The sequence below is a fragment of the Marmota marmota genome, unplaced genomic scaffold, assembly GCF_001458135.2.
Source record: "Marmota marmota marmota unplaced genomic scaffold, marMar, whole genome shotgun sequence".
In the NCBI taxonomy this organism is placed as follows: domain Eukaryota; kingdom Metazoa; phylum Chordata; class Mammalia; order Rodentia; family Sciuridae; genus Marmota; species Marmota marmota.
In genome coordinates, this window is record NW_026000026.1 from 81162638 (window position 1) to 81173320 (window position 10683).

At 34.0% G+C, this 10683-nt stretch overlaps 1 protein-coding gene across 2 annotated transcripts in view; it reads right to left on the minus strand.

The window, feature by feature from the left end:
- Positions 1–10683, minus strand: part of Dctn4 (dynactin subunit 4) — a 31234-nt gene that overhangs the window by 4143 nt on the left and 16408 nt on the right. For both annotated transcript variants that reach the window (XM_015486350.2, XM_048811802.1), the window contains 4 exons: positions 8765–8838; positions 5358–5412; positions 4128–4235; positions 2288–2385 (listed from right to left, as the gene is read on the minus strand). In XM_015486350.2, the coding sequence (XP_015341836.1) occupies positions 2288–2385; positions 4128–4235; positions 5358–5412; positions 8765–8838 (335 nt within the window). The remainder of the gene's footprint in view (positions 1–2287; positions 2386–4127; positions 4236–5357; positions 5413–8764; positions 8839–10683) is intronic.

Sequence of the window (10683 nt, forward strand, 5' to 3'; positions counted from 1 at the left end):
TACAATAACTAACTGAATCCTTGCAAAAAAAAAAAAAAAGTTAAAATCAGTAAAAGGGAAAAAGCCTTCATTGTCTTTAATTTCCAGGCAACCCCTGATATCTAGCAGGTTTTTTAAAAAACAAAACAAATTCAGATTTTTGGTCTCTAGCTAGACCTGCTAAACAGATCCTCTGGGGGTGGAGTCTTTAATAACAAACAAAACAAAACAGAATACCTGCCCTGGTATCTTCTGAAGCTAACGGAAGTTTACTATCTCTGTACTAATCTTTACCTTTGCCTTCACTTAGTTTTCCAACCCATCCCATGTTCTCTCTTCTCCCTAGGAGGGAGCTTTTGAACCATTCTATTATAAAAAACCTTAAATGTTCCCTGTGACTGTTTGTCATGATATTGTTTTTCAGCTCCAAACCCAGCTTTTTCTACCTTGCTTTTCGACATAGGATTCCGCTTTGTAGGCTGGCTCCCACTTAGGTTCTGTCAACAGGGGACTCTAAAGGAGACAGAAGCTTAGAGGAAGAAGGGTCTTGCTTCTCCATTTCAGTTTCCTGTTTGCTTGTGGTTCTTGTAGGCATCGCTCTGATAGTGGCAGTATTCACGTAAGGTTTCCAGTTCTTTTCTGACTAGCTTTATCATGCCACCCTGAGATGTCAATAAGATATTGTTTCCTGTACTTTCCATTAGGTCTGAATTTTAGCTCCATGGGGTGCTTCTTTCAAGTTTCTGAATTTTAATAATTCTGAATTTTCATTGTTATTTTAGTTCTACGTATTTATGGGAACAGTATAATAATCTGATACATGTATACAATGCATAATCAAACCAGGTTAGTTAGAATTTCCATTTCAAACATTGTTTTAAAACATTTTTTGATTATTATTCAGCTTTTTTCAAAGATTTAACCTTGAATTTTCAATACCCACTTAATGTGCAGGAGGATTCACTTACTGGCAAGCAAAATTTAATTTGATTAGTATAAAATAGATTCCACTACTATCTCTGAACTCTTAATTTTATTACAGTAATTAAAAATTACAGTGGCATTAGCACTTTTTTTTTTATTTTAAGAAAGCTGGTGTGCTATGATTTTATGGCAAGTTCACTAGCTACAGAGACACTATTTTGTAAATGGAGAGAGATAAGTGTTATGCTTTTCTTTACATACTGGTGTTCTTGTGCTATCATTGCAAAAGACAAGTGCCAGCTCTGCTACAAATTTACATGAATAAATCTTTGCAGTTTTATGGTGCATACAAGGCACCTGGGATCTTGTTAAAATGCACACTCCGATTCAGTAGGTCAGGAATGGGACCTGAGTCTATATTTCTTATAAACTCTCAGGAGACACCTATGTTGTTCCTAGACCACACTTTGAATAACAAGGGTCTTTGAATTTAATTACAAAATGAGAAATATTTTCTGTACCTGGGATCTGGTATTAAATCATATCTATTCTATGTTGCAAAATTTAAAAATATTTTTTTATTACCATGTAATAAAACAGTACGTATTTCTGAGGTATAATGTGGTATTACAATATATGTATACAATGGGTATTGTCGACTGGATCCTACTAATGCATTCCCTATCCAAGGAAAAGTTTATTATTTTACTTCTCAATTATTAAGGATGAGAATAGGAACTATGAATTATTCTAAGGGGCTGTGAGTGAGGAACAAATCTAATAATAAATCTACAGGGATAGAATAATACCTTATCCTATTCAAAATCATTTAAAAAACATGTACATGAAACATTTTTATTAAGGTGAGAAAATATATTTAAGTAAAAAAACAAAGGCTGACCAGGCATGGTGGTACATGCCTGTAATCCTAGTGACTTGGGAAGCTGTGGCAAGGCCAGCTTCAGCAACTTAGCAAGGCCCTAGTAACTTAGTGAGACCCTGTCTCAAAATAAAAAAAATAATAATAAAATAAAAAGGGCTGGGATGACTCAGTGGTTAAATGTTCCTGGGACCAATCCCTGGTAAGAAACAAACAAACAAAAAGAAAAGCTAGAAATTGTTAGCAGAATAATCCCAAAGATGGAAAAAATATTAGGAAGGATAAACGCTAAAATAGAAAAGATGCTCATCTTGGATGGTAGGGTAATTTTATTTTCTTCTTCATGGTTTTAGATATATTTCCCAAAGTTTACACAGTGATTATTTTTATAAACAGGAAAGGAAAAAAAGTTATTTTCAATATTCAGATAAGAAAATTTAGGCATATAAATAGACATCTTATATCAGCCAATTGTGTTCTGGGGGTCACAAAAAGATCACTCACTCAGGATCATCCTGAAAATCCTGGGGTTCTGCCAACTCATCATATTCTGCTGCTGCATCTTTGCCAGCTAAAATGAGCTCTTTGGGAGGCACCACCACCTGGAGAACACAGACAGACCTGCTTCAGAAAGGAGCAATGTGGTGTTGCACACTCATACAACAGAACATGACAAGTATTATACTGCTCTAGACATTCAGAGGTGAACAGCAAGTTTCAGGACTTATATAGCATATACTACTTATACAGAGTTTAAAAACACTACTTAGGAATATGTGTATTTTCAATAAATAAGAATGAAGAAACTTATGGGAATGATACATTGATTGCTTACTTCTTCACTGGAGCTGAAGCAGGGATATCAACAGGGAGAACTGATTGCTTCAGTTATATCTTTAATGTTTCATTTCTTTTTTTTTCCTTTTAATTATTTTTTACTTTAATATTTCCTAAGGGGATACATTAGTACATGGTGTTTATTATACTATTTTTTGGTATATCTGAAATAGCTCAACAGTTTAAAAAAACATAAAAGAGAAACAGTAGTTCAATACAACATTTTTTGACAAGGGACAGAATATATTATGGTCATGCTGGCTTCAGACTTACCTATATGTAGCAATTAGGCCTCAACTTTGCCGTCTCAGAGTGTAATATAAACAATGCCAACCACATTTCTAATTATGGATATAAATGTAGCAGGGATGGTGTATAGAGAAACAGAGAGCGAGGGCATATATATTTTCAAGCTGGGTATCTGTATCAGGCACTCCACTCACTTCTATCTCTGTCCTAATTGGAATTGCTTATGAGTATTATTTAAAAAAAAAAATGAAGCAAGGACAGGTAAGTGCCTCTCTGGAGGTGATGCTAGTAAGGAAATTACTAAAAGCAGAAGAAAAGGGATAAAGAAACTCTTTAGTAATATTATTTGAATAACAGCTAAAGATATAGATATCCTTTCTACCAATTTTTGTTGAGTATCATGCTGAATTACAAATCAGTAATAAGTGATCTATAAAGAAAAATTCTTGTCCCCAAATTTCCAGTACTAGAAGAATCACTGAGTAGCAAAATATAAGGAAGTTGTATTTCATTCATTCAACTCACACTAATTTTTAAAGAGTCAAAAACATCATCTTAATATTTAGTAAGTTCTATGCACAATTTAAGTACATGAAATCTAGAAGAGACATCCCAGCTTTTAAAAGATGATGATATTTTATATGGGTCTTGAAGAATGAGTATGCATTAGACTGAGGCTGAAAGGGCATCTACCCTAGGGACATATGTAAGGAGGCATTCTATGTAAAATGAACAGTATATGCCATTCCCTAGTATGTAAGTTTATAAACTCACTGGATCTGCTTGGATCACAATCATTAATGTAGTAATATCTAGAGAATGCTAAATTTGAGAATCTGGAGGAAGGTCAGGCTGGAAGAAAAGTAGTGATGTTATTATAGAGCTCTTCTGCTATGCCAAGGAATTTGGACTTCATTCTAAAGCCAGAAAGATGATAAATGATCAGCATGCTGTGCAGTTGGATTTTAGAAAGATCATCCTGGTGGCAATACAAATGATGGGCTGAAACAGAGGCGGGGTAGTGAGGTCAGGTGGTGAGGTCAGGTAGAAAGTACTATCACAAATCAGGGCAGAAATCATGAGAGCTTCCAACAGAGCAGTGGCAATACGTTTGGAGATAAAGAAAAACAATTAGAAGGTGGAAATAGAAGTTGCTGACTAGATGTGGAAATGACACTGCAGAGTCTTTTAAGCCAGGTCAAATGAGGCTCCCACAGACAAAGTTAGGGTGTGTCAGGATGAGGCAAAACATTCCTACCTTAGCAGTGCTATTGATATCATCAGGATCCCCCTCCTCACACTCAAACAGAGTCACATGGGTAAGGTTTTCCACAGGATTCGTAAGAGTCAGAAGGACCTGGCTCTCCTGGAAGATGAGAAAAGCATCTCTCAGACATGTGCCACTACTGCCACCTATGTCCACTTTCTTAGCTGCTACACCAAGAATTTCACAAAATCATTCCAGTTCTCCTAAGCAATGAGACCTACCTATACCTCTACATTACTGCATTCTCTGTGTTAAGTGATCTCTATTCTATTATCTATATAGTAGGTTATGTTCTCTGGACCTGCTACTTCACTGAGGAAATGAAAGATTCCAGTTACTAGATCCAGAATTCTCAGGAATGTGTATTATCCACGCTCATCCCACCTAGATGGCCATTTAGAGACTAAAAAGAGGAGGACCTCATAAATAAAATATGGGAGCCACAGGCTAGCAAAATGTATTTAAAAAATTTTTTTTAGTTGTAGATGGACACAATACCTTTATTTATTTTTATGTGATGCTGAGCATCAAACCCAGTGCCTCATGCATGATAGGCAAGCATTCTATCACTGAGCCACAACCCCAGCCCTAGCAAGATGTATTAACACAGAAAAAAATAACACACCAAGACAATAAGACCCCTTTGAGACTTCTTGAACCATGGTGACTTACCTCTGTTTGCTATTCTCAAGATCAGCGAAATACTTTTTCAAATGAAGAGACTACATTTAAATGTTTTCATTAGCAGCATGAAAGGAAAGAGCTGTACAGATATTACAGAATATATTATAATTCACTGGAGAGAGAGAGACAGAGGTGTGTGAGAGAGGAGTGTGGGGGAAAAGGGTATACACCAGGACTTTAAGAGAAGGGCTACGGTAGAGAAGAAATTTAGTTGATTCCTGGTACAGATGTTTAGACACATGTAAGACCATGAAGCATCTCCAGGCTGGGAAGAGTGACAGATGCCTATGGGGTCCACCATCATCTTTCTTTCCCTCACTTACGATTCTATCTTTACAGAATGTGCATCTTGCTCCTTCTATATACATTCCGAAGTTGCTGCTGTTGAGAATCCCAGCTTAAAACAACTTAAAGTCTCAATCTTTATTATTCCAAACTGACTCCTTTTCTACACCTTGCTCACTGTATCCAACAGCAAACACACATGCACACATCAATAATCAGTCAATTCTTTCTGCTAATAAGTAAGGTACTAACCTTCATGTAGCGAAGGTTGGGAATTGACATGATTCTCACTTCTGGAATATAATTGCTATTGATGAATAGAAAAATGCATTAATGTTCACCAGAATCTCTTGAAATTATTATTACTTTTTAAAAAGGTAGTACAATAAATAAAGAATTTCTTATGTTAAATAGAAAATACAAGAGAAAAAAATTTTAAAGAATCTTATTGCCACAGTAACAGATAAGACATGAAAACCCAACTGGTAGCAAGTGCTTTCTGAAATCTTAGGTACAGAGCCTATATGTACAGAGCTAGTTTATAGCCTATGTTGTATTTGTTTCATGACTGATATTTTCCTCATTAGATATATATTTTTTGATCTTATTTCATTTTTATAGTTCTAGAAGGTAACTGCTTATACAATCCAAATCTCATTTAATATGTTTTGAGGCTATAAAAACACATTCTTACAAGTACTGCACACTAACCAATTGTGCCACTGCAGCTCCTACAAAAACACATTCTTACCAAATACTTAAATAGCACTTGTATGTCAGGCCATGTTCTAAGCACTTTATAAGTACTGGTTAATGCAATCTTCACTGCAACTGCATGAGATGGGATTATCTCCACTATCAAATAAATAAATAAATAAATAAACAAATAAATAAATAGATTGATTGATTGATTGACTGAAGAAACTGGGCATGGTAAATACCAGAATTCAAACTCTGGCAGTTTAATTCCAATGACCTTGCTTTTAATCACTATGTTTTATGCTGCCTTTCTGAATAAAACAAAAGAATATTGTGTATGCTTGTAATCCCAGTGGCATGGGAAGCTGAGGCAAGAGGATTAGGAGTTCAAGGTCAGCTTCAGCAATTTAGCAAGTCCCTAATAAGCAACTTAGTGAGACCTGGTCTTAAAATATAAAAAGGGCTGTGGTTCAGTGCCCCTGGGTTCAATCTCTTGATACCAAAATTTTCATTTATAAAATGAGGACAATAATGGCATTTATCTTTTGTGAAGAAAAGTTAAATAATATGTACAAAAAGTGTTTGCAATGAAACATGTAAATGTTAGCTGTGCATGTATATTAACATAAGACAAAATCTCCTGCAGCAACACTAAAAGTGAAAAAACCCACATCTTATAATCAAGGAAATAAGATATTTTAAATTCAAGCTACATATTTGTCATAGAAAACAGCAGGATTAATTGAGTAATTTAACTGAAATTCAAGAGTTCCCTAAAAAGAGTTTGGATTCAGTTGGTCTGAGGTATGTAAGCTAGGGAATCTGTATTAAGACTGCCAGGCGATTCTACTGTGATGATAGGAGGAAAAAAAAAAAAAGCACATTTTCTCAAAGCAACCTTAAGAAAGTGATGCTAAACATAGGCTACCATTCAGGGTTTCTGTATGAAATTAGTCTTAATTAAGAAAGGAGTTAATCCTAGAATTTACATGTGCCATTTTTGTAGTTCTCTTAATTCCTAACCAGTTATATATTAAATAAAGAGTAATGAGGAAAAAGAATATATATATATATTTTATTTTATTTTTAAAACAACATATTTTTAAATGGTAAGTTAGAGTTATATGGCATGCAAGTAAAATAGCTTATATAATTCTTTTCAACAACCTCATGGGGAGGCATTACTCCCATTTCAGAGATGAGGGAAATAACTTTAGACAAATAGAGTGAGAGACCCCACACCTAACTCTCCTAACTCACCAGTTAGTACTTCCCAATGTTTTTGTCCCCCCCTCCTTTTTTTTGTAGTATTGCAGACTGAAACCAGGGGTGCTCTACCACTGACTTATGGCCCCAGCTGCTTCTTCCTTTTCAGTTTTTCATTTTGAGACAGGGTCTTGCTAAATCGCCAAGGTTGGCCTCCAAGTTGAATCCTCCTGCCTCAGCCTAAGTAGTTGGTATTACAGGTGTTTGCACTGCATCCAGTCCAATGGCTTTTTAAAAAATTGCTGTATAATAATGTATTGTAGGAATGTATCTCAATTTAATAAGTAATTTCCTCATTGATGGCTAATCAGTCTGACACTGAAAATTGTTTCCAGTTTCTACCATTAAAATGCTACAATACATGCTAGCAATAGTGCATGCCTGTATTCCCAGCAGCTTGGGAGGCTGAGGCAGGAGGATCTGGAGTTCAGAGCCAGCCTCAGCAAAACCAAGGTACTTAGCAACTCAGTGAGACCCTGTCTGTAAATAAAGTACAAAATAGGGCTATGGATGTGGCTTGGTGGTCAAGTACCTCTGAGTTCAATCTCTGTTACCAAAAAAAACCTATTATACAAAAGGCCACAGACTGAGAAGAGTAATTTATAAAGTATATAATTAACAAACAATTAGTACCCAGAATATATAATGAACTTTAGCAAATCAGCAAAGAAAAGNAAAAAAAAAAAAAAAAAAGAGAGAGAGACTGTGCATCAACTTAAAAAAAATATGCTACAATACATTTTTAGGATATAACTGTGTAAAATGAATCCTTATGTATTGCTTTTGCTTTTGTTTCTACAGAATAGATTCCTGAGATAGCACTGTTGGGTTAAAAAGTCTGTAATTTGTTTTGATATTCTCAGACCATTCTCCAAAAAGACTCTAGCAATTCATAATCCTATCAATAATGCATGTGAATAAATATTTACCTACATTCTCATGAGCATTAGATGCTGTTTTTAAATCCTTTCCAATCAAATCTTAGCATTTTTTCATATGTATCTTCTGGCCATTTTGAATTTCTCCTCATGCTGCCTGTTCAAACCCTTTACCCTTACAAACCATCTCATTACTTCTATTTTTATGTTGGAATTGGTGAAAATTCTACAAACCAGGGCTATTAACTTGTCACGAGTGCCAAATACTCTTTCCTGTTCTACTGTCTGTTAATTTTATCTTTTACAGCTCATGTTTCATTTTGCCAGTGTCAAAGGTGTTTCCTTAGTGGTTTCTTTCCTTGCTTGGAAGGAAATGCTTATTTTACATTTAGTCAATATTTTCATAATTTTTCAAAATATTTTTCTTATTTGATGGGTGATTTTTATTTACAAAATCTCCTTCCACTGACAAGCCTCAGTGAGTTAACACTACTTTAATCACTTTTATTCCACTCAAAATAAAATTAACATTGCTTCAGGCATACTCTTTAATTTGTTATACTTTATAATTTTTTAGGTTTTGAAAGTATTATCCCCAAACTTAGGTACTTTTTAATTTGTAAGGAATGAATAATGACTCTCCACCTAATAATCAACATACAACTCTGCCCCTCAAATTTCATAGAATGTAACTAAATTCAAAACTTGAACAGGAATGGAATGGTAACATTATTCTGATACAATTTTTCTATTTCTTTCAGACTGAATAAAACCCAAAACCAAAATCAATACAAAACACCAACCCCAAATACTCACACAGCAACCAGTTGGATTTTGAATTTGATAGATGTTGGATTAAATTCCGGCTTGCTCAAATTATGTTCACATTTCTAGAAAGAAATATATCAGAGAAAAACAAGAATATACTTTGCTGATCCATAGAGCTGATAAATTCAGAAGGATGGCATTTAATAAGAATTTTCTTTTATTCTGCTGTAAGGCTATGTTTTGAAATACAGTGTATTCTATTGCTAACTGAAAATTATAAAAGACAAGTGATCACACTATCAAATACTATTATACCTTTATACTACTTAAAAACTACTGAAATCACTCATACATAGCAAGTAGTATTTACTGTATATGCTGAAAAATGTGCTCACTGGATTAAATGGATTTAAACATCACATAAACTTATAACATGGGTGTAAGTACTATAATGTTCCCACTTTACAGATGATTAAAATGGGACACAAGAAGCATAAATAACCTGTACAACCTCACAGAGCCAATAAGGTTGGAAAGTAAAATTTAAATCCAAGTAGCATAATTCTAGTAGTATAATCCCATGTTTCAAAATACCATAATGATTATTTACCACTTTTGTTGTCTTTTTTGGGTACTCTTCACTATGTCCTTAAAAAAAAGGCATTATATAAAACTGGTTCAATTTTTTAAAAAAATATATTTATTCTAATTAGGTATACATGACAGCAGATTGTAATTCGATTCATTATACACAAAATGGAGCACAACTTTTCATTTCTCTGGTTATATGTTGTGGAGTGACACAACATTACCCTAGGTGCATGTATGTGCAGTCATACATGCACCTAGGGTAATGATGTCTAATTTTTTTTTTTTTTACCTGTACAAAAAAGGTATCCAGTGTAAAGATTACCCATTACCTGTGTCCTCCCTTGTTCCTTGCTCCAGAGCCAAACTAAATCTACATAAGACTATACACATAAAGATATAAGATCTTTCTTTCTTTACAATAATACAAAAAGGAACATTTTATACATTCTTTTGCCTTCTGCTTTTTTTCACTTAATCTAGCTTGGTATTAATTACATTCCAGCATACAAAGAAAAGCCTCTCAGTCCTACTCTAACAATTTTTGTTAATTTATTTAACCAGACATGAATTGATGGATATATAGTATATTTCCACTATTTTGCTATACAGGTAAAGCAGCAATGAGTATTCTTATACTTCACTTACATTCCAATATATACACGTATCTATACGATAATTTCCTGAAACCAGATCAATGGGTGTATGCATTTATTAATCGATACTGCCAAACTGCTAGTTTTTGATAATCAGATAATTATGAAGTGGTGTCTTACAGTAGTTTTAATGTACATTTCCCTAAGTACTGTGTAAGTTTGAATATCTTTCAGGTTTACTGGCTATTAGGATTTCTTGGCTATGATTTATATGTTACTATCTACTGGTTATTTTTTATATTGGGCTCTTTTCTTTGCTGATTTGCTAAAGTTCATTATATATTCTGGGTACTAATTGTTTGTTAATTATATACTTTATAAATTACTCTTCTCAGTCTGTGGCCTTTTGTATAATAGGTTTTTTTTGGGATGGGAGCATAAATTTACTTTTAATGTGATCGAATATACAGCTTTTTACTTTATAGTACAAAATTTAGAAAAATAATTTTTTTAGTTGTAGATTAACACAATATCTTTATTTATTTATTTTTATGTGATGTTGAGGATTGAACCCAGTGCCCCACACGTGCGAGGCAAGCACTCTACCACTGAGCCACAACCCCAGCCCCTATAATAAAAAATTTTTAACTTAAAAATTACTCTATAGTAGAAAGTTACATATTTGACGTTTTAGTCTTATTTATGGAACACTCTCCTACCTATATTTTCTTCTTAGAGGTTTTATGCTTCACATTTGCTTGAAATGTTCCTGAAATTGACTTT